Below are 24,922 nucleotides of genomic sequence, written 5' to 3' on the forward strand. Positions count from 1 at the left end.
GTCCTGTTTATGTAAAATACTTTTGGCCTGACTCAGTTCCAGGCTGAAAGAATTGGATGGAGGCTGGATCTCCCACTGCGTGTGAGGCAGGTATGGTCTAAACTACCATCTGGTGGTCAGATCTGTTTTGAAGAATGACATGCTTCACCTGCAGAACCTCATAGAGGACTTTCACCTACTTCCAGGCTTTGGCAGTTAACATTGGCAGCCTTGTCTCTCACTGTAGAAGGGGTATGTACTTCTGCTGATCTTTGCTTTTAATCTATGATCCCCCAAGATTACCTGGCATTTTCTGTTTCACTTCTATTTAATAGTCTGCATGGGTATTTTAGAAAACCCTGTGACAGTATATTTACTACCTTGTCCTGTGCCATCGAGCATGCTATTACTTCTCATTAGAGTTAGCACTGGTGACAGGCTTCATCAAGTAGATGGGACATGCAGTTCTAAATCCTCAGGAAGATGCCCGCTTTGATTAGGTGATCGTCTTTTTCTGTGAAGTCTCGGGCTTCCCGCTCGAGTGTGTATGCTCAGTGCCAGCACTGAGATGGAAAACCAAGCCGCCCCTGGCTGACCCCTGCCACTTCCTACCACTCATTCCACACCCAAAAGCTCATTTTGAGAACTTGGAGTTCCGATGGATTGCATGAGGTTTATTTCAAGCTTGAGGTAGAACTCTCAAGAGCCCCACTGAGATTTGGATGTGGGAGTTGGGGTATGGGGTACCCCACCAGAGTTCTGTTAGGGGCTTCCATAGTGAAGCTGCTTTTCCCAGGTTCTGGTGGGCTGATTTCAAGTCTCCTTCTCCCCAGCCTTTTGCTCTTTTGAGGACTGGGGACTCCCTCCATAAAGATGGTTTATAGTATGAGGAGCACAGAAAAGATAGGGGCCGCAGTTATACCTGCACCCTGGAGGCTGCTGGTGATCAGGAAATGAGGCACAACTCCTCCACAGGTAGCCTCAGAAGGCCGTGTTTCTCCCAAGTGGTAACTGATAGAGGAGTGGGCAGAGTTTGCCAAGGGGGAGAGGAATTACAGCTTCAGGGGCAAGCTGGAGCCACAGCCAGGAAGCTTAATGGAATCGGCAACTGTTGTCCCATCTAAAAGACCCTGCATTTATCTCCTGTGTACTGTGACAAATAAGGGGCCCTGTCATGGCTGAGTTGCAGCAAGGTGCTTTGTTGCCTGGAAAGGTGTTTTTTTCCCTCTCTTTCTGGCTGTTCCATCAGTTTTATTAATAGGTTCTAGAAAAGCTAGACTTGAGGTCCAGACCAGCCAGTAGCACACACAGACGTCAAGGAACTGAAAGAACCATCCTCTCTAGTTCTAATTTCTGCAGGGTGCAGATGTATCAGAAAATGAAAGACTGAGGAGTGTTAAGACTCAGTTCTGGAAACTGCTTCAAATCCTACGTGAGGAAGGAAAGTGCCAAAGGAGTTAGAGCCCATCCAAGGTAACCTGAGCCCAAGACGGCATCTGTGCTGCCTCTGACCTCGGTGGGTTTCAGCCTCGTTGCAGTGACGTCCACATGAGAATGGTTCTCTCTACTTGGACATTATATTTAATTATGATGCCTTAACGGTTCCTTCTAAATCATTCATCATTTGGTTTTCATGCTGTCCATGGGAGGCAGGTCAAATTATCTTCATTTAAAAACATTTTTTTTAGAGAAGTAGGTTACAGACAAAGCATGTTAAAAATACAGCGTTCCCATATATCCTCTTATTCTTAACACTGCATTAGTCTGGTACTTTTGTTACAATTGATGAAAGAATTTTAAAACTGTACTATTAATTATAGTCCGTAGTTTACAATAGAGTATTTCCCCATATCCCACCCTGTTACTAACATCTTGCATTAGTATAGTACTTTTTTCACAATTCATGAAAGAACAGTTTTGGAAATTGTACTATTAACTATAATTCACCATTTACATTTAGGATTCATTGTTGTACAGTCCTATGTTTTATCCTTGAGGTTTTTTTTATTCCAGTAAAAGATCTATGACCTAAAACGTCCCCTTTTAACTATATTCAGTGCTGTTAATTACACTCATAATATTGTGCCACCGATAGCACCATCCATTTCCAAAACTTTACAATCTGCCTAAATAGAAATTTGTTAATGCTGATAAAGCATTAACTCCTCATTCCCTACCTCTAGCCCAGCCTCTGGTCATCTAGGTTCTAGAGTCTAACTCTGTGAGTTTGCTTACTCTAAATGTTCCAAAACAGTGAGATCATACAGTATTTGTCCTTTTGTGTCTGGCTTATTCACTTAACATGTTTTCAGGATGCATCCATGTTGTTGCATGCATCAGAACTTCATTCTTTTTAACACCTGAATAATATTCCATTGTATGGACATACCACATTTTGGTTCTCCATCCATTGATGGACACTTGGGTTGTTTCCACCTTGTGGCAATTGTGAATAATGCTGCACTGAACATTGGTGTGCAAATTTCTGTTCAAGTCCCTGCTTTCAATCCTTTCGTGTATATAACAAGTTTTGAGACTGCTGGGTCACATGGTAATTATTTTTGCTATACCCAGGGATTGCCAGATCATATGGTAACACCATGATTTTCTGAGGAACTGAGAAGCTGATTTCCATATTAGTTGTACCACTTTACATTCCTACTAACAATGTACTAGAGTTTGTTTTTCCATATCCTCCCCGATACTTTCCTATTTTTAAAATTTTAAGTGGTATCTCATTGTGGTTTTGATTTGCATTTCCCTGATGGCTAAGCTACTGTTATTGAACATCTTTTCAAGAGCTTATTGGCCACCTGTATATCATCTTTGAAGAAATGTTATTCATGTTTAAATAATTAGTAGAATTCAGCAGGGAGGCCATCTGGCCCTGTAGTTTTTCTGTGTTGGGATTGAGGACCCCAGTCCCATGCAGATGGCAGCCGAGGGGTCATGCTAGTCCTTCAGTCCTCACACTGGCAGATGGAAACCTCTACTCCAGAGCCTTTGTGGGGGCCTGGACACCTGAATAACTTCAGCCTGGGCTTGACGCAGAGTCTGGGCCTTGGTTTCATCTTTGTTCTTGGACTTTGGCTGGAAGAGTCTTAGACCCTTGGCGACACAGGCATGAGCCCGTTTCCCCAGCCTTGGGTGGGCAGTGACTCAGATGCCACTGCCTTTGGTATCTAGGGCTTCACCTCCTTGAGCTTTACGAGGGCCTTGATAGCCTCTGCATGTGCACACATATTGGCCAGCGTCTTCTTCAGGTTCTTTTTGTTGTGCTTCTTGGCAAAGTACATGGTCCTCAAAAACGTGGGGTCTGCCCCCTGAGAAATGCCTGTTGTGGTCAAGGCTTCTTGATGTTGTTTCTGTGTTATGTGTATGCAGTGAGATGTTTGGACTTGGCACCGTTACTAAAGCTCCTAGAGCACCTCGAGCTGGCACAGAGGAGTAACCTTTGGGAAGGTTTTTGGTTATTGATTCAATCTCTTTATTGTTATAGATTGGTTGAGCTTTTGTTTCCTCTGTTGGATTAGGTAATTTATGTTTCTAGGAACTTGTCCATTTCATCTAGGTTATCTAATTTGTTGGCATATAATTGTTCATAGTACCCTCTTAAAATACTTCTATTTCTGTAAGTTCAGCAGTAATGTCCCCATATTCATTTCTGACTTTAGTTATTTGTGTCCTCTTTTTTTTCTGTTTGTTAGTTGCCAAGGTTTGTCTATTTTATTGATCTTTTCAGAGAACCAACTTGGCTTTGTTTCTCTCTCTCTTTTTAAATTCTGTATTTCCATTTGTCTCTGTTCTAATCTTTATTTCCTTCTGCTGACTTTGGATTTAATTTTCTCTTCTTGTAGTTTCTTTAGGTATAAATTTAGGTTATTAGTGATCTTCTATTTAATGTAGACTTTTACAGCTATAAAATTCTCTGAGCAATGCCTTTGCTTCATCCCTGCAAGTTTAGGTATAATACAGGCAATAGCTCAGAAATACAGGGTTCAGTTCCAGGCCATCACAATAAAGCAAATATCACAATAAAACAAGTCACATGAAATTTTAGGTTTCCCAGTACACAGAAAAGTTATGTGTATGCTAAACCATGGTCTATTAAGTGTGCAGTAGCATTATATGTCTAAAAAAAGGTACATACCGTAAGAAATATTTCACTGCTAAAAAAAAATGCTAACCATCATCTGAACCTTCAATGCATTGTCATTTTTTTCCTGGTGGAGGGGGTTTGCCTCGATGTTGGTGGCTGCTGAGTGAGTGATGAGGGTGGCTGTGACAATATCTTAAGACAACAATGAAATATGTCGCATTGATGGACTCTTCCTTCCATGAAAGATTTCTTTGTAGTACATGATGCTGTTTGATAATATATTACTCACAGTAGGACTTCTTTCAAAATTGAAGTCAGTCCTCTCAAATTCTACCCACGTTTTATCAACTAAGTTGATGTGTTAACTAAATCTTATGTTGTCATTTCAACAGTGCTCACTGCATCATCACCAGGAGTAGAGTCAATCGCAAACTTCTTTCTTTGCTCATGCATAAGAAGCAACTTGTCATCCATTAAAGATTTATCATGAGATTGATGCAATTCAGTCACATCTTCAGGCTCCACATCTAATTCTGATTCTCTTGCTATTTCCACCATATCTGCAGTTACTTACTCCACTGAAGTCTTGAAACCCTCAGTCATCCATCAGGGTTGGAATCCACTTCTAAATTCTTGTGAATGTTGATATTTGACCTCTTCCCATGAATCACAAATGTTCTATGGCATCTAGAATAGTGAATCCTTTCCAGAAGGGTTTCAATGTCTTTGCCCAAGCCCATGAGAAGAATCAGTATCTAATGACAGCTATAGCCCTATAAATGTATTTCTTCAATCATGAGACTTGAAAGTCAGAATGACCCCTTGATCTCTGAGCTGCAGAATGGATGTTAGGTTTAAGCAGGCATGAATACAACATTAATCTCATTGTACATCTCTACCAGAGCTCTTGAGTTACCAGGTGCATTGTTGGATCTTCTTTTGCTGAGTGGTAAGTCTCAATAGTGGACTTAAAATATTCAGGAAACTATATTGTGAACAGATACGTTGTCATCCAGACTTTGTTGTTCCATTTATAGAACACAGGCATAATAGATTTAGCATAATCTTAAGGACCCTCTAGGGAGTTGTTCATTTCAATTTCTATACTTTGCATCTCTAAAGTGTTTGTTTTTTTATAATTTTTCTCTTTTCTTTGTTTATGGATTCCTTTAGCTCATTTAACATATTTGACAGCTGATTTAAAATCTCTGACTAATAGCTCTAATGTGTGAACTTCCTCAGGGATGGTTTTTGGCATATTCTTTTTTTTCTGTGAATGGGTCATATTTTCCTGTTTGTGTGTTTTGTAATTTTTAAATTGAGAATTAGACAGAATTACGTTGTTATAACTCTAGAAATCCAGTTTTCCCACTACTCTTGGAATGCTAGATTTTTTTCTTTTTGAGAGCCAGAGCAATGAATCTGTGATTTTTCTAAACTGTTAAAGAGAAAGAGGAGGAAAAACAAACAATGAAGAGTTACTATCTCTTTAAGGTTTCTGACTTAGGCCTGAGGGGATTGAAACAATGGCTGCCCTTAGTGCCAGTTCCCCATTGATCAGAAGTAACTGATCAAAAGCAGTGATCAAAGATCGGACAACACACCCCTGAATTTGGAGGACTAGGTTCTTATAGCCTACTCTGGCACCAGCAAGCTGCACCAGGAACTGGGGCTGCAATCCCCACTGCTGCCTGCCATGAAGTTGGAGAATGTGGAGATTGCAGCCACTACACAGAAGGTAATTCACTGATACTTACTGCAATTTACCAGCCCCCTTTCATCTAGCTTTTCTGTGGATGCTGCAAGTGTTCCACTAGACTCCTGGAGTTCCAAAATAGTTGATTCAGACAGTTTCTGTCAGTTCAATAGTAGTTTTGGTAGAGAGACCCATTCTGAAAGCTTATTTTTTCACCATTTTCTCACAACCCACTCTGTCCTTATTTTTGAGACAATTTCATTGGACAAAAAATTCTTGGTTCGCAATTATTTCCTTTCAGCACTTTAAATATTTCATCCCACTGCCTTCTTGCTTCCATGATTTCTGATGAGAAACTGGTAACTTAATCTTATTGGGGCTCCCTTGTATATGACATGTCACCTTTCTCTTGTAGCTTTTAGGTTTCTCTTTCTTTGGCATTTGATTATAACCTGTCTTAGCGTGCATCTCTTTGAGTTTATCCTGTTTGGAGTTTGTTGGACTTCTTGGAGTTTTCTTCCATTATTTCTTTGAATATTCCTTCTGCTCCTTCCTTCTCCTTCTGGAACTGTTATAATGCATATATATGCTTGATGGCATCCCATAAGTCTGTTAGTTGCAGTTCATTTTTTTTTTAAGTTCTTTTCCTCAGCCTGAACCATTTCAACCATCTTATCTTCATGTTCACTGATTCTTCTGCTTGTTTCAGTCTGCTGTTGAGCCCCTCTAGAGAATTTTTTATTATTGTGGATATAAACTCCAGTATTTAGCTCCTTTTTATAATGTCTTTCTCTAGTTTCTCATCTTGTCTGTATTTGTCCTCATATCCTTAAGTTCTTTGTTTTCCTTTAGTTCCTTCAGCATATTTAAGACCCTTTAAAAATTTGTTGTCTCATTTGTCCAAAGGTTGATCTTTTTGGTTGATGGTTCCTGGATTTTTATCTTGTTCCTTTGGTGATCCATCATTTCCTGTTTCTTTGTGTGCCTTGTACTCTTGTACATTGTATATTTTAATATTTTAATGTATTAACTCTAAGATTTAGTCCCTTAGCTGTCTGTTAAGTTTGTATCCACCTGTTGCCATTATAGATATTTTCTTAAGTGCCATGAGGTAACAAAAATAAGATTAAAAAACCACCTTTTACAGTCTTTGCAAATTGGCACTGTGTTGGCTTGTGCTCTTCTTCAGTACTTAGCCCAGCCACCATTGACCTTGAAGCTCAGTCCGAGGTAAAAGTGCAGGATCATCTCCAGTCTTTTAGGAGCATGCCTCTTATCTTTGGCATGTACTCTTGGCCTTAGAAATTCCCCCTATATAGGGATCCAAATGTCCCATATTTTCCTCATCCAAGGTGCTCTATTTTATATTTTAAAGCCAGTAATCCTTTGCCCCAGGCTGCTGCAGTTTGATTGTTTCCTACACTGATTTAGCTGTATTAAAGCTGCTTCTGTGCTTCCCTGGGTAAGTTCTGGGATGGCAAGCCAGAGACATGTTTCCTGGTTCAGTCCTTCAGGCTTCTACCAGATAGATTGGACTGACACACACACCCTAGTATTTGACTTGTGAGAATTGCAGGAGGTGAGCATGGCATGAATATACCCAACAAAGAGTACCCCTAAAAGACAGGCAGGGTCTTAGAAGTGGAGCCACTGGACCTTTCTGGGGGAGATTCCCATGTTTTAGTTTTCCTTGGCTGCTCAAGCAAATACCATGCAATGGGTTGTCTTAAACAGTGGACATTTATTTAGCCTATGGTATTGAGGCTAGGAAAAGTCCAAATCAAGGCCTCATCAAGGCCATGTTTTCTTCCCAAAGCCTGGTGTGTGTTGCCTGCTGGTGTTCCTTTGTCCTGGCCTCCTCTGTCACATGGCAAAGCACATGGCGGCTGCTCCTGGCCTTTCCATTCTCTTCTAGTTTCTGTTGATCATCATCTTCTTGCTTTCTGTGGCCTTCTTTGAGTTTCATTCTGCTTATAAAGACGTTCAGCAATAGGATTAAGACTCATCCTGATGGAGGTGGGATATACTTCGAAGTGACCTCATCCAAAGGTCCTACTTAGAGTGGGTTCACACCCACAGGAATGGGGTAAATTTAAGAACATGTTTTTCTGGGCTACTTATACCTCCAGACCACCATACCATATAACCAAGTAATATTTGAATTGTATTTTTCCCCCCATCCTTCTGATTGCCACTTTTAAAGAAACTCAGTTTCTGGTAATCAAGCTGACATGTAACAGGGCAAAGCTCTGGACATTGCTTTTTTGTTGAGGCAGTTGTGGGGATGGATGTTCCAAGAGGTAATCAACCCCATGGGGTATTTTGGGCTTTTGGTCAATTGGCTACAGGGTGTACATATTCAGGTTAGACACACTTCTGTTGGTGGCATAGTACAGGCACATTGCTGAGAAGACCGTATCAGTCTACAAGTCAATGAAGTGGTTCTAGTGCTCTTTGTAGCCAACTACAGGGCAGTGTTCTTTTGGGTTGGAGGAGTGAGTTTACCTGAGATGCTTGCAATGGTGTCACACCTTGGCAGTTGTCAGAAATGTGGGCATGGGGCAAAAAGGTGTGTTATCTAGGCTTTTAGCTACCTGAATCCCTTGGGGCTGTTAAAAGTGCTAAAGCTCGGAGTAACTCCATTCTTAAGGAGAGATTATTTTAAAAAGAAAACAATAAATGAAACCCAGCCTCAAATTTCTTCTTCCAGAGCCTCTGAGGGCAAGACTGTGGAAGTGCCTTACAAAGGGAACGTAGAAAACACAATTCTGGATATTCTCGGGGGACTGAGGTCTACCTGCACGTATGTGGGAGCTGCCAAACTCAAGGAGCTCAGCAGGAGGGCAACGTTCATCCGCGTAACGCAACAGCACAACCCTGTGTTCAGCTCACCTTGAGGACGAATTCCCATCTGGCTCAAGTGGAAGCTTCAACACACCTGCTTTACCCCCTCCCCACCTCACCCCCACGCGCCCACGTGAGCGCTTCTGCCTGCTCCTGAATGGTGGAATGTTGCCTCCTGTCTCCTTCTCGCATCATCTGGAGGCCTTGGGAATCTCCCCAGTGCCTTCGTGGAGCATGGATGCTGGGCACCGATGGGGTCAGTGGTCTGCGCCCAGCTGCCCAGAACTCATCACCTCATTGTTCAAACATAACATTTGCACCTTTTTTTTTTTTTTTAAAAGACAATGGTTTCACTTTAATATAATGCTATTATCTTAATTGATTGTGAGTGCTGGAGTTTGCCTTTGTAGGAATTCCTGTCTTATTCCCAGACAGAGTGGTAGCAAACCACTCTTGGCCATTTGTACTCAAGCCCCTTTGTTGGGGGGAAGGGAGGGAGGGCTTGGGGATAACAAGCGGTGTCAGTCAGTGGGATTTCCTCCCTCCAACTTGTGGTTGCTGGAAAAGAACAAAAGGAAATTGGTAGAAGAAGGCAAAGAATCAGTTTCCCAACTGCTTACAAGGCTGTGCTGACATTTTTCACCACCTTCATTATTATGCACACCTTTGGGGAACATCTCCTCTCACTACCACGTGAGTGGCTTTGCCTCTTCGAGGAAGCTGCCCCTGGCTTTGGTTTAGTTTTGTTTTCCTCCATCGCTTTTCCTTCCCTCTTTGGCCCCAACTTCCTAGGCTGGTCTCACAATAAGCTTATAAATTATTTTTTTAATTCCCTGAGCTATTTTATTGAAAGGTTATCTATTTAAAAAAATGAGGAGAATCCCACCGAAAAATAACAGCCTTGGCCAGTGGTATCCTAAAAGGCACTGGTTTAAAATGTGGCTAAGAAGAGTTCCCTTGCTATTGCAGTTAATACTTTAGAGGAAGGACCACACTGCACCGCTGCATAATAGTCAATTAATTAACTGGTAACAGTGACCTTGTCTGGGAAAAAGGACCCATGGCCTTTGCGGGAATCCTAGAATAGACTGCTCTGTCACTTGTTCAAAACAGCAGCCACCAGATGAATTAATGGTGACAGGCTGCTCACTTTGAAGTATTAGTTGAGTAATAGGACTAGAAAGCTCATGCAGATCCGAGTGTTTTATTTACTTCTGAATGAGGCTGGAGAAGCAGGTACAGAAGTCCGTTTCCTCGGGACAGGCCAGGGAGGGCCCTGGAGGAGAGAAGCCTCTAGCACTTCTGAGCTAAGTGCCTGGTTTTCCATGGTGGCCAACGAGCGGGCCATGATGATAACTCACTGCAAAGGCTTTAAACCAAACCCTCTCACTCTGGGAGAACGGGAGGCCCGTTTTCAGTCCTAGAGGAGTACGTTTCAAAGTCCAGCAACTTTACACCCTGTGGTAAGACTTTCCTGCTAAATCCCTGAGAATTAACTCCTGTATGGGCAGAAGCAGGGAAAGCGGCTTTGTTGGGATGGGATGGTCAAGAGCTGCCCAGCGCAGCCCAGAATGGGGCTTTGCTGGAAGCACCGGCTTCTCTATCCACTCGCCTGCTGGTGGGATGGGTGCCAAGTGGGGTGGGCGCCTCATTCCCACTTCCTGGGGAAGGCATGCCTTATACTTAAGCCCTTAGTTTTGGTTCAGTGCAAAAGAAGGGAGCGCAGTCAAGGAAAGGAAATCTTCAAAGGCATCAGAGAACCTCTCCTGGGACCTTTGAACCTGGGGACACCCGTCTCCCTCTTCTCAGCCTTGGCTCCAGTGCCAGGCCCAGGGTGGTCACGGGGTGGATGCCCCGTTGGCGGTGCTGTCACTGTGCGGCCTCCCACCTGCGAGGCAGGCCCTGCTCTCGTCCACCTGGTGTCACGATGTCACAGACTGGCTCTTTGTTTCCAGAATCCAGAGGTGGGTGCCTTGCTCAGCCAGTTTTGAGGGAAGTGAAAGAAAAGTGAGTTCTTGCACAAGAGTCCCAAACCAGTCTGGGTCACGCTCAAGTGGAGGCTTCCCAGAAGGCAGAACGTCTTGGCCCCCTGTCCTGCCTGCCTCCGCTAGGACGGCAGAGAGCCTGCCCCAGAGTGTCCCCTCAGACCAGGAGTGCCACAGGACACCGAGACCGCACACGTGGGCTTGGTGCGAGCTGCAGGCTCTGCCAGGCAAGGGCGGTAGAGAACCGGGGCCACGAGCTCACGCCTTGGAATTCCCCATGCCCTGCTTGGCCTCCTTGGGCTCCCGCTGTGCCCCCAGCCTGCCCCTCCTGGCAGCACATGAAGGAGAAGATTTTCCCCACCCAGTTGGACCAGTGGAGGCCAGCAGCACAGCCATGGGACCAAAACCTTGTCCCAACCATTAACACCTAAAAGTTGCTGGTCTCTGCGGAATTACGCTAAGCCACACCTAGCTCCGAGACCAAGCACGGTGCAAACCTGTGGTGCATACTCAAGACAAACCAGGGCCTCCGCCGCACACCGGCCAACTCGGCTCTTTGAGTCTAACCAACAGTGAACTATGGGAGACACGGGAGCTTAGCTTTCTGTCTCCAGACCTCTAACCGATGACCGCCAAGCTGCATGGAAAGTCATTATGCTGCACGGGCCATGAAGCTGCCAAATACTTGTTTAAAAACCAGTGTCTCTTGGAAACAGCAGTGTTCAGATAGGAGAAATGAAAAGGAACTGAACACCTGAGGCAGCAGATGTGGACAGCCTCTCATCTCAAGCACCGCCACCTTCTGCCACCCCCCACCCCTCCACAACACTTTGGTTGGAAGGCAGGGTCCCATGTCACTCCCCATCACAAGCTCCTCCCTCCCAAGACCTTCTGTGATCACAGCGGGGGGTACGTAAAATGGAGGGGTCACCTCCGTAAAGTGGAGGAATCACCACTCTCAGCCTCTCCGAGGCCCTCACACAAGGCAAGGAGACATTTGCAATTGGCACTGTTATTTTATTAGTACGAGTATACTGAAACAATAAACTTGTACTGGTATACAGACAATTTATTTAAAACAATTTTGTTCAAATTCTGAATCAAACATTGTTTTATTATAATAATGAAATAATTTCTACCTAGAAAACCTGCAAGCACCATCAAAGAAAGGGACCATAAAATTCAATAAACAGACTCGAGTGTATCCTACAAATAGACACACCACGATTAGAAAATAGAATATGAATTCTTCCTTTTTTTTTTAATATTTGTTTTAAAAAAGCTAGTGCAAGTACAATATTTTACACTGGAATTACAGAGAGTATGCACGCATATGGAAAAAAGTTCTCCTGTCACAATAAATGCTCTTAACTATGTATGCACTTAAAATTTTTCTTTTCAATAAGGTGCAAAACATCATCCCTTCCCTCGTTCTCCTCTGTACTGGCCATGTCAGCCTGTGAGTGCCCTTAAACCAAGATCTAGCTCTCTTCCCTCGGCCTGGGGGGCGGGGTGCAGTTGGAAGGGTGGTGGGTGGGGAGACTAAAGCATCCAGTGGTACAAAGCTCAGCGGTGGCTCGGGCTGTGACCCCCCTGGCTGGAAATGAGGACAGGCTTTGTGCACGGCCACCACAGATACAGGATTACCGAAACCTCCCTTCCGTTGACCTGTGATTGGGGTTCATAGCTGAGCAGCGCAGGCTGGAGAGGAAGAAGCGGCCTTCACAGGCCTGGGGAGTCAGGGCGCACAACGAGCAGAGCAGCCGCTGCTCCAAGAGTTGAGCCCCCTCCTTGCCCGGCGATTAACTTAGAGAGGAGGTGGCCATCCAAGAACCAGAGAAAACCCAGGGACCTAGCTGCTTGGGAACGGCTCTCGAAGGACCACGGCTCGAAGCCGGTGTTGCCTCGGCCTGGTCTACGGGGGGACGGTGAGTGGCCTCAGTAAGGGTCACCGTAACCAGCGCTTCCACGAAGGCCTTGAGGGCGGCCGTGGGAAAGGAGACGGACTCCCTGACCATGCAGACGGCAAGAGAAACGAGCCAACGACAGGGAGAGAAAACCGGGAAGGAGTCTCCAATTTGTCTACAGTGGAAGACGTGAGTCCTTTCAGTTAAGAAAAGTTCTAGAAATTCTTAGAGACAATCCCTATTGGCCAAATGCACTTAACCTCAATACAGTTGAACTACTGGGATGCAAGGCTCCTGGGAAATGAAGTCATTCTCCCGACCTCCCCCTCTCATCCTCCACTGGACGGGTGAACGTTTTCTGCCAGAACAATGGCATTTAACAATAGGGAGGGGATGAGATTCTGAATTTAAGAATTGAAGCTGAGTTTGTTCAATATCCCTGGAGAAGTCCAATTTCCTGCTGTGCAACTTGATTTGGGGACAGGAACAGGACTCTTCTGAGAAGCTGCTTCACATTTATTTTGGCCTCTTAATAGTACAGAAAAATCAAAATGAAAGTAAAAGGAGGCATTTAAATTTGCCCCCCTCCCGCCCCATTTAAATGAGGTGTGGGTGGGTGGGTGGGGTGGAGGCTGAACTTTTTTTTTTTGTTTTTTGTCCCCATAATGAGTCCTTTTTTAAGTGGTAGCTAGGATCCCTTATTACAAACACTTCTTGTTCAGGATTATATTCTTTGGGTTTATTGGAACCAGAAGTGCTGAAAATGTCAGACGTGACGTCATCTCTGAAGAAAAAGGAGTTGCGATGGCTTAAGAGTTTAAACTAAGAAGGGAGCTCGGAGAAGTACTTTCAGCATAGGAATGAACAATATTCTCAAAGAGCAGAATACAGAGTTCCCCGCCCTCAAAAGAGGGCCGGATGTAACAAACATAACAGTGAGCATAGGTATAGTTTAAGAGCCTTTTACGTGGTAATTCTTCCAGGCCGTAGCCATACAAGTCTGATCATTTAGACATGACAAATTTCTATATACAAAAAAAACACGTAACTTTCAACCTTTTTTTTTTTTTTTTACAAACAAGGTAGGAAACTCACTGTTTCAACAGATCCATATCTCTCAAACACTGAATCATTTCAACATTCATTTTTCTTTTGTGCAATTTTTTTTTAAAACATTACCTGTACTCCTCAAAGTGAGTGCTTCAAAAAATGTTTTCTTCAGCTTCTCAAATTAGGTGTACATTAAAAAAAAAATTCCCACAAGGTATAGTGCTACAAGAAAAGATTCTATCAGTAAGGTAACATATCTGAAGCGAGGTCATCTAGTAAAAGAAATTTCAGCTCTGGAGTAGAGGTGTGCAAGTTGTTTGGAATTTCCCTATCAACAGAAACACAACACTGTGGAAAAGGGGAAACCAACCCAACACAATAGCATATGCATGTGCTTTATAAAAAAGTATATTTCTCTGTATATTTATTACTTGATGTATTCTTAAATTTTCTATTTCAGAAATTCTGGGTTAAAACACAAAATGTGGACACAAAGGTGTCCACTCCACTATAAAAAAAATAAAACAAAATTGAAATTCCCTTTCCTTTCATATCACCACCGAGGAAACTGGACTGGGCCACGGAGATGGCAGGCCCTGTTTTCACCTGGAATCTTCGTGGGTGACTAGGAAATAGGAATTGCAAAGGGTTTCAGGAGAGAACAGACCACAGTTTGTTGAGCTGCTGTTCATGAAACAGTAGCCATGACAACCAACACGGCTGCCAAAGCTTGCTCTTCTCTCCCAAGAGCTTTGCTCCACCCATATCTGAAATAACATGGCATTAGTGTCCTCAAAAGCCTACGAGATATTTTTCTCTCTACGAAAGAAATAGGTCTCCTTAGTAGTCACGGATGTTAAAGGGTATTCTCATTGTTTCCTTAAAAAAAAAGAATTCCAAAGCTACAACGACAAAAATAAGTTTTGGCAACATATTTCAGGAAAGGTCAAACTATGTGCAAAGAGTGGGTTTTACGATGACTAAGGAGCTACTGTTCATCCTGAACATGCAGCATTATATTGCCATCTATGCTGTATCTAAGGAGGAAGCCACAAGATGCAGGAAATCCAAACATTCCTTGAAATTGTACAACCCTACTCCAGAGCAGTCAAAGTGCTGCCTCTGGACACATCAGTGCTCCACATACACGCCAGCCCCATCCCTGAGTAAGAGGTGTGAAAGGTTCCGCAGAGTTCCTTGTAGGGGACACAGAGGAGTGACGCCACTTCCTGGTGGGGGGGGGGGGGCGGGAGCCCCAACACACTCACCTAACCAAAAACACAGGGTCACCACTCAGTCATAAATGGGATCGACAAAAAAAAAAAAGTTCCAATCATCCCGAACCAGAATGGTGGGTGAGCTGGGGAAAACGAAAATTGACCAACACAGAAAATGATCCTAAGAGTTCAAATGCAATTGGGATTCATCACTTAAAAAAAGAGCTGAGGTAAGTGGCATCGATCTCTGTATCCCCTCCCCGCACCGATGTGAAGCTGAAATAACTCTCAAGTGAAACATTCTAAGGAACAGTCATTTTATATATTTAGAAATCCCTAGAAGGAGAGGTTCTTGTTTGTTGGTTTATTATTATTATTAGTTTTTTCTTTTCGCCCTGACTAATTTCTTGGTGATTGTGTTCCATTGTAAACGAAAAGGCCTGCTGTTGTGAGTTTAAAAAAGAAACAGGGGGACAGGGGTCAGAACTAAAGACCGTGGTCAGTTGCTATTGCAGAGAACACAGTACGGAGGCACATGGCTCACCCTGCTGAGCTGACCGGCATCCAGGCATGTCTACACCTGTCTTCGCTGTACTCCCAGGAGTGACAACAGCTGCGCTGGGTGCTTTGGGGGCTTGCCAACGTCTGCAAACAAAAGGAGGCTGCCTGGCCCCCGTGCCTTCTTTCAGCTGGCAGAGAGCGCCGCCGCCACACTGGGTGGCTGCTATTTGTGGGCGGTCCCCTCCCTCAGCATGCATGGGCCGCCCACCCTGCCCGGGAACTCTGAGGAGGGGCTTGTCCACTCGCAGAGGAGACCGTGGCAAACGGGTGGGCTCCTGGCTAATCCGCTCCAGAGCGCGCTTCAGGAATGAATCTGCCTCTGGCCTCCCCACACTCCACCTTCGCTATTCCTTGCCATGACAGGGGGATCTGCTTTTACTTTACATTTTTTCTCTTGCTTTTGTTGCAACGTGGTGACAAATGGGGTTCCTGAAGGCTCCCTGCCCAGCCCTCTGCAGCGGGGGGACGACAGGAGGCTTGTCCCCCTCCCTGACTCCTTCCCTCCGGTCCTTCTCTGGCCACAACAGGTTTGGGACGGGTCAGGGAAGATGGACCAGACAAGGAAAAAAGCCAAAGTGAGCTTTAACTACGAACACACTGGTAAGACTACATTGGCACGGAGAGTATTGCACATGCTAAAATTTTTTTTCACAAAAGCAAGAGAATGAAATGGGACAACGCTTAGAGAGAACCAATGATTTTATAATTCCTATACCTGAAAGAGAAGCACATAAATTATGTCGGTGTTCCTATTTCTACAAACCGAGTCTGTTTTCCCGTTTTAGTGTTGGTTGAGTGGATCCAGTCAGTTCAATACTCTGCTTCCTTGGAAGCCCAAAGTTGGTGTGTGTTTCTGAGTCCACGTGACCCTCTGTCAAGAGTGGTACTGATGAGAGCAGAGACTAAACGGCCACCCCGTATTCCTCTTAGCATCAAAGGTTAAGAACCCAGAAGAAAAACAGAACCTAATAACTGCAAGAGCCCTGAGCAGAATATATGGAAGATTAAGCAAGTTCTAGGAACAGAAATGTTTGAAATATACAGCATTAACCAAGCAATGTCAAGAATGGGCCCACTCAGCTCTCTGTTGGATGCTGAGAGAGTAACAAAATGCAAGCGGAGTCAAGGAACTGTTCCAGCTGTGCTAAACTGATCCGTTTCTATTTGTTTTGGTACACCCCAGAAAATGGTTTATAAAAGTCATCAGTTCTGGTGAGAGCTAAATGTACAGTGATACGAGATAGCCAAAATGTGGATTTATGTTAGATTTTTTTTTTATTTGTGAAATGGAAGAGAAGGTCTTCTTTTCAAAGGTAAAGGGAAAATCAGGTGTTTGTTTAGATTAGTTGCAGCCATTCTGCGTAAGAATATTTAAAAATTTCTCCCGATTTATAAAACTCTTTTTTTTAAAAAGCACTTTAGGATGCACAATCGAAACCCACAAAATATTTCAGGTGTCTGGGAATGAAAGATTTAAACCATGAAAAACCCTTTCTGGGTTTGTACCAAACATTTAATCTTGATTTGATTTCAAATGGAAAAGAACAAGAAGGTCATTCTTAAGATAACATTAATAACAACAATCATAAAGCAACTGTTTAAAAAATAACTTGCTCACATATATAAATGTCTTTATGGAAAACTCTCTCAATGAATCTGAAGAAAATTCTCGGAGTTTGTCCTGCTAAGACCTGGTTCTTTGTGACAGATGCAGAAGAAAGACCAAAATGAATTCTGAAAGGAAAATAACGTTCTAAAATGGCCTAGAGTGTAGGCAGGTTAGAAAGTAATTGCTACATTTATTTATGCTCGTTCAGTCCCCCAAAACTTTCCCACAATGTTACTGGATAAAAACTGCAGGAATATCACACAAATTATAAACTCAAGATGTGCAAATCGCAAGGTTCTTTAAAAGTTCATCTTAAAAAGGAAAACACTGGACAAAAATGAGTAGTTTTTTTCCCTCCATCCCTTCTCTCTCAGTTTCTCTGCTGGCTCCGCATATGCCTTTAACTCTTTCTCAAATATCAAAGTGAAAAGTGCCTCCTGTCAGGTAGTACTTGGTGGTCATTTATTGTCACATACTAGATCATAATTCACATTCATCCCTTTAAAACCACATTGAAACTTTCAATATCTTGCTTGTGAGAAACTCTGCAGAGCTGAAACGTAGTTACAGTGTTGAAAAAAAAAAAAAGGAAAGCAACTTATTATTATTATTATTTTTTTCTTCCCAAACAGTTTAAAGTGAGATACAGTACTCGTTGAATGATAGACCAAGATGCTTGGTAACAATATGTGAACAGCATTTTAAGTGCTTAGAGATAGTAATATATGCTCATCTTCAAAATCTAATTCCTTACGTCAGACTGGAATCTGAAAAAAGTGGCACCCGAGTTGTCCATAGTCAGGAACTATAAACAGTACTAGAATTAAAAGACAGAAGATTTGCAAACGCGATGCAAAGCGCTTCGGATGGTCTCACCGAAGCGCGGCTCGCATCTACCGCTTGGGATGCGAAGTCAATGCAAGAACCTGATTAGTTTTCCTAACACTGCACAGAAACCAGAGTGGGCGCCGCCCTCTCCCCCGCCCCGGCCTCCCACCCTCTGCAGATGGGGCGATGCAAGCGGGGGCGCCTCCGTCCACCCACACACCCTGGCAACATCGCTGCACTAGCAAAGCAGAAATGAAATCCCACGTGTGGCAGTTGCTCTTTTTTTTTTTTTTTTAAAAAAAAATATCAGTGCAGTCAGGCCCCATAGGGGGAAATATATATCTATATAATTAAAAGTTGCTTTTATTGTAAAACACGGAGGGAAAAAAGAATGCTCTCTGCAAAGGTTAGCCTTCCACCGGATGCCGGGGGGGCCCTGGGGCGTCCTGGCGCCGGGCTCCTGATGGTTATTTCGGGTGTAAGGCCCTCCCGGCGACACCGCGCAGGGGCTGCCGTCCCGGGCCCAGAGCAGAGAGACTGGGAGCCTCGCTGGCCGGGGCGCCCGTGTCCCCAGGCACATGCACCCACGCTCACCGCACCTGCTGCGGTTCCTTTCCCCACAGGCCTTCCTCCTGCAGCCAGCGGAAGGAAGGCGGAGGCCCGCGCCGTGCCGCTGGCCGGGGCAGGTGCTCCGAGGCCACGTCCGTTCCCACCCGGGACGCCTGAGCCGTGGCTGCCCCTGCCCTCCACCTGCCCATTCACTGACAAACACTCGTGGAAAAAAGCATATGCACCTGTCTCCTGCCAAAACACCAGCTGTAACTCTAAGGACAAGGTTATAACATAAACCTAAAATAAGAGGATAGCATGTAAATACTGTTATTTAGCCTACAGTACAGTAATCTGGATAAAAACGACAAGCGAGAGCCAGATTTCCTTTCCCCCCGCGCGGCCTTTTACTTGCCTACGTTAGACCGGCCTTCAATGCAAATCTTAACCTCCTGAGGAATTAGAGAGGGCTTGGGAAGAGTCAGAGGCGGCTCGTCTTCCGACTTCTCCAGTTTGCGGGTCTCGGGCGCCGACCACCTCCTCTTCCTCGTCGCCGCGGGCTTGCCGGGTTCGGTTTTGGTGAGCAAGGGCGCGGCGGGCAATCCTGTCTTTTCGGGGAACTTCAGCTCCCCGTTCTCGGCGAGCATCTGGGCGCCTCCCTGGCTGATTCCGTTCTCCTGCTCGGCGCCCCGGGGCCGCCCGTCCACGAGGCCGTCGGGCTTGGCGTGCTTCAGCAGGAGGCCGGCGGGGTCCACGGCCTGGCCCTTCTTCACCGAGCCGTTCTTCAGGTTCTTGAGGGTGAGCGAGATGCAGACGTCCCCGACGGAGAGCTTGGAGCACGGCAGGTCAAAGAGCTGGCTGGTTCTCTCGGGACAGCACGATGACCAACCCTGTCCGAACACAAAGAAAGGGTACTCGACCAAGACTTCAACGCTGACCTGCGGAGACAGGGAGAGACGGGGAGGGAGAGACAAGGAAAGAAATGAAAACGGTTCGTTTGCTGTTTAGAACACGTACGGTGCGGCAGGCACGGAAAAAATAGAAGGCCGAGTCGACACACGCAGATGGGGCGCTGAGCTCCCTACCCTATCTGCACTTACCGTCGCTAGAAGCTGGTGGAAAAGACTGTGTGGGGTCAAAGTCCATTCAGTATTCGCGATATCATTTCCCTGAGATGCTGGGCTCTGGTTTCTGTTAAAACAACTCATGCCGCCCCCAAGGATGAACGGCTACTTATTTGGCGTTCAGCACTGAGCTGGGCTCTGTGGGTGACCCCGAGGCCCAAGATATGCAAAGTTGCTGCTGTATTAGCTCACTGGACAAACGCCAAAATTATTCATGACAGGGCTAAACAGAGGCCAACGTTCGACGTCGTAAGCTCCGTGCGGGAGGCACTAACCATTGATCACTGGATCATCAGCTCCTAAAATTCTGTATGGTTGACGAGCAATAAATATTTATTGGATAAATGAACATGTAACTGCAGGAATTCAGGGGTGGGTGGGATATCATCGAGTTAGGTGAGATTAAGCAGGTGGGCTTACCAGGACCCTGCAGATGGGTAGGATTTGGGGAGTGTTGGTGGGGGTGGGAGGATAATTGAGGAGGGGTTAAAATGGACACACAGCTCAAGTGCACGGCCCATCCACTAGGTCCATTCCCAGGTACTCCAATCAGCCTCTGCCTCTGTTTGAATTGCCAGGACTGAAGCCCAATATCCTTTTAAGAGCTGCCATTTCCTGTCTGCCACTACGGGCCATGCAATGTGCTAAGGAAATCAGATGGCAACAGCACGGCTGGTCCCACAGGAGTTCACAATCAAGTAGCAGGCACACTAGCAAATTACTACCAATCAATGTGTCAAGTGGGATTATAGAGCTTTGCCAGTATTACATTATTGGAGGGCAGAGGAAAGGCATCTTACCCAGTGTGGAAGAAGAGGCAAGTAAGGAAGTCGTCTTGGATGAGGAAACATCTGTGCTGAGGTTTAGAAAACAATGAGGGTAGGGCAGAGGTGTGCGTGCAAGGAGGTGGCACTCCTGGAACTGGGGATACACCAACACGGGCAAAGAGATGGTGCGTGGAGGGAATTGTCACTGGCTAGTGACAGCCTTATGATTACCACTAAAGTAGGCTGAAACGCACTTGAGGTTTTAATGGTTTAATTTTCATGGAAATTAAATTTCTTCAACTTTATGCTATGTGAAAACAAAAAGAAGGAAATAGTTTAAAACATCAATTTTCAATGGACCTACTGATATAGTAGACTAGGTAAGGTAATTTAGGTCAATCCTCCAATTGAGGACAACTGTAATTGTAAATGCAAAACAGTTTTTTCCCCTAAAACATTGGACAGAAAAAGAAGATAGTAAAAAAATTACTGGGTCAGTATCAGGAAAGGTTGAAGCCCCAGAGATTTGACCTGGTGTTTGGGGCTTGTTTTCCCTTTGGGCTGTTTTCAGAATACAGAGTGGAGCAGTTGTGAGCCCAAGTGGGTGTCTGTTTTTTAAAGGTACCAGAGGCCAGAGATTGAACCCGGGACCTCATATGTGGGAAGCCAGCACTCAACCACTGAGCCACATCAGCTTCCCTGAGTTGGATTTTTTGTTTGTTTTACTTGTGGTTTGTTTCTTTTTTTTGTTCTGGGACTTCCCACGTAGGAGGTGGGTGCTCAACTGCCTGAGCCACAACCACTTCCCCACGTGGGTTTTTTATAAACTCAAGAGCACAAGAGACAGGGACTGGAGTTGAGTGCCCACCAAGGGAGGGTCCTCACTGGTGAACTCCACTCTTTTGAGCTAAGACCCCAAAGGGCTATACTCTAGGGTAAGTGTGAACCAGAAGCAGATAGGCCTCTCAAGGCCTGCAGCTCAGATTTGAATAATCTCAGTCTCTGGAATTGAGTTAGGAGAATCTGCAAGTGCTAGCTCTCCTAGGTACCTAGCAGAAGTAAATAAATCTCTCGGATAGAAAACCATCTCAACTCAGAACTTAGAATTACTTTCATAAACAGTTCTGCAAATAAAAACCAGCACTCGGTTAAAATAGGGAGGGGAGCTCAAGAGGAAGACCAGATGGCATGAGTAAAACCCAGCAGAAACAACAGATAAGAAAGAGACCCAAAGGGACTTTTGATATTGAGTCATCAGGCATAGACTTTAATATGACCATGTTATCAATGTTTAAGGAGGTAAAAGACAAAATTGAGGATTTTGGTAGAGAACTAGAATATTTTTTAAAATACCCATGGCAATTCTACAATTTAAAAAAAAACACATCAAGTGAAATCAAGAAAAATAGATTACCAGCAGAACAGACATGACTGAAGAGAGAATTAGTGAACTGGGAGGCAGAGTAGAAGAAATAATCTGGAATGAACCAGACAAAAGATGGCTAACAGGAGCACAGAGGAGACAAAGAAGGTCTAACAGACACATAATTAGAGTCATAGAAGGAGCGGAGAGGGATAATGGGGCAGAGGCAGTAATTGAAAATATAGTATCTAAGAACTTTTCCAAACTAATTAGAAGCAATAAGGCATGGATTCCAGAAGGCCTACCTCCCAAAATGAAAAATAAAGAGAAATTCATGCTGAGGCAGATTATAGTTAAACTGCTATAAATCAAAGACCAGCAAAAGAAAATCTTAAAAGTCCCTAGAACAAAATATAAATTACCTTCAAATAAGCAACAATTTTCAAACTAACAGGTGACTTCTCAAAAAACAACAAACAAACAAACAAAAAAACAGTGGCAGCCAGAAAACTATGGAATAGCTTTAAAGTACTAAAGTAAAAGAAATGACAACTGAGAATTCCATATACATCAAAACATCCTTCAAGAATGAAGGAAAAATGTTATTTTCAGACAAACAATAATTAAGAGAATTCACCACCTACAGACCGCCACTAAAGAAAATACTAAATGGGGGGTGGTATTCTTCAAGTAGAAAAAAAGAATCTAAATGGAAATTTGTATATGCAGGAAGGAAGAGCAATGAAAATGGTCGATACGTGGATAGATAAAAATACTGACTATATAGAATATTAAAATATTTTGAATTATATATATATACGTAAACACAAAATACCATTAAAAAACTAAAAGAGGAGTCAATTTTCAATTAGTTTACACGGCTTGTGACTTTTCTATTTAAACATCTTCATCCTCTTTGGTAACATCCTCTTTGGTAACTGATTGCTGTAGTTCTATCTATACATACTTCTTGAATGACAGACTTGATGTGACAAGAAAACAGGTATATTCTTGAAAAGGAGAAAAGATAGAATTCATATGGAAACCTATTTCTTTTGTATATGTGTGAGTGTTAGCCCATACATGTGTGTATATATTCTGGAAAAGAAATCATTGTTCTGGGCTATTTTAATCATGTAAAGATGGTTAAAAGTTTCTGAGTGCTTACGAGGATCAAGTACTCAGTTATAAATTTTTTAAAAAGTATTTTTAAAATTTAAAGCTCACAATGTGTCAGTGAGAGACTATACTGTAATTCCACTACACAAATAAGGAAATGTAGTCTACGGGAGATTAAATAACTTGCATAAAGTCACAGCTATAAACTGGTGGAAATAGGATTTAATCCCACTCTCTTTGGTCCCAAAACCCGTTGGCTTTTTCTTATGCTGTCTAATCGCTGCCCCTGTGAAAAAAGATATCACACTATCACCGAAAGAGATGAACTTAAAACTCCCACCTCCTTAGCAGTCGTGGGGAATGGTATTTAAAACAAGTAGGCCAATGGCATGAGCGCATAGATTTGTTTTATGGTTCCGAAGACTGTGAACTAGTGTTCAGCTTTACATCTACTGGTGCAATTCTAGTCACCCTATGTTGAAACAAGGCCGGTGTTCAAGTCCAAGCCTGTATTTCTATCACACTGCTGGGAATGGAACTGAGTTCCCATGAAAGAGAAGTGGACATGCTAAGCTCAGTACTTGCGAATATGACCTTATAGGGAAACAGGGTCTTTGAAGTTGTCATCAAGTTGAGGCGAGGCCCGAAGGGATTCGGGTGGGCCATAAATTCAATGAGTGGTGCCCTAGTAAGACAGCCATCTGAAGATGCAGTGATGGACAGAGAACACCATGAGATAAGGGAAGCAGGCACTGAGTGGTGCAGCTGCACGCCAAGCAGGACCAAGGGTTGCTGGCAACCCCCAGAAGCGAGGAGAGAGGCACAGAACAAGCCTTCCTCGGAGCCCCCAGGAGCAGCCACCCTTGCTGACCCCTTCATTTCAACCTCTAGTCTTCAGAACTGCGATGGAAGAAATTTCTGTTGAATTTTTTAAGATTTATTTATTTATCCACCCCGCCCCCCGTCTGTTCTCTGTGTCTATTTGCTGTGTCTTGTTTCTTTGTCCGCTTCTGTTTGTTGTCAGTGGCACTGGGAATCTGTGTCTCTTTATGTTGCATCATCTTGCTGTGTCAGCTCTCCATGTGGGCGGCACCATTCCTGGGCAGGCTGCACTTTCTTTCGTGCTGGGTGGCTCTCCTTACGGGGTGCACTCCTTGTGCGTGGGGCTCCGCTATGCGGGGACACCCCTGCGTGGCAGGGCACTCCTTGCGCGCATCAGCACTGTGCATGGGCCAGCTGCACACGGGTCAAGGAGGCCCGGGGTTTGAACCACGGACCTCCCATGTGGTAGATGGACGCCCTAACCACTGGGCCAAGTCCGCTTCCCATTTCTGCTGATTTAAGCACTCAGTTTGTGGCAGTCTGTGCGATCAGCTCTAAGAAACTAAGACGAGATTTGTATGCACATGTACAAATACACTTACAAGTTTCAGTATCAGACAGGGATGTCCACTGAGTTGGAAGTGGCTACAAAGCTCCTGTCCCTAAGCTCTTAGAACCATTAACAATTAAAGCTCAGCAGAAGCAACAAATCCTCCTCTGAAGCAGGGATGGTTTAGTTGCATGTCCAAGTCATGAAAACAAAATCCTCAAAGTGTAACTATCTCACGAGACTCTTCTACCACTGGACTCAGGGTTTGCTTCTCCCTGCCTAGCCCAAGTCAGAGGTAACGCGAAGTTCCTGTTGGCAGAGCCCTCTTTGCAGTCACAGCAGCTTCATTTTTGGCGCTGTGCATTCCTGGATGATACCCTGCTCTTGGGCACAGTGTGTCTTCTTGCTGGCCGAGTGCCCGACACTAGCCTTCAGACAGGTTCTTGGTGTGTAAGCCCTACTGTACACATTCCACAGAATGGCCAATGTTTCCTCACCTCCACACTCACAGACAAACCTGACACTGAAGACTCTCACATGCTACCAACAATCTGTAGACACATGAAGAAAGGTCTCTGAGGCCACAAGTAGTACGGTCGATGATTCCAAAGCTCAGCTGCACATGTGTACGCTGACCATTCAATACATCATCCAACCTCTGGAGGCTGAAAGATTTTCATTATGCCGCCTCAAAAGTCCAAAGCCAGGTCTGAGAATTAAAGGCTGTGGTGTGCGCCACAGCTGGAACACTCGCCCTAAGAAACTTGAGAAAGAGATGTGAGAGGGAGAGAGAAGAATATACTTCAGATGTGTGCTAAAAAGAGCTGATGCTGACGAATTTATGTTAAGCTGG

At 44.3% G+C, this 24,922-nt stretch overlaps 2 protein-coding genes across 14 annotated transcripts in view; one reads left to right on the plus strand and one right to left on the minus strand.

The window, feature by feature from the left end:
- GMPR (guanosine monophosphate reductase) overlaps window positions 1-11,979 on the plus strand; it is a 66,756-nt gene extending 54,777 nt beyond the window's left edge. For all 4 annotated transcript variants that reach the window (XM_004483446.4, XM_023586071.3, XM_071210985.1 and 1 more), the window contains exon 9: window positions 8,485-11,979. In XM_004483446.4, the coding sequence (XP_004483503.2) occupies window positions 8,485-8,671 (187 nt within the window). In that variant the 3' untranslated portion in view covers window positions 8,672-11,979. The remainder of the gene's footprint in view (window positions 1-8,484) is intronic.
- ATXN1 (ataxin 1) overlaps window positions 11,600-24,922 on the minus strand; it is a 417,609-nt gene continuing 404,286 nt past the window's right edge. For all 10 annotated transcript variants that reach the window (XM_071210982.1, XM_071210983.1, XM_058285261.2 and 7 more), the window contains one exon: window positions 11,600-19,262. In XM_071210982.1, the coding sequence (XP_071067083.1) occupies window positions 18,732-19,262 (531 nt within the window). In that variant the 3' untranslated portion in view covers window positions 11,600-18,731. The remainder of the gene's footprint in view (window positions 19,263-24,922) is intronic.

Source organism: Dasypus novemcinctus, chromosome 22 (assembly GCF_030445035.2).
Source record: "Dasypus novemcinctus isolate mDasNov1 chromosome 22, mDasNov1.1.hap2, whole genome shotgun sequence".
In the NCBI taxonomy this organism is placed as follows: Eukaryota; Metazoa; Chordata; class Mammalia; order Cingulata; family Dasypodidae; genus Dasypus; species Dasypus novemcinctus.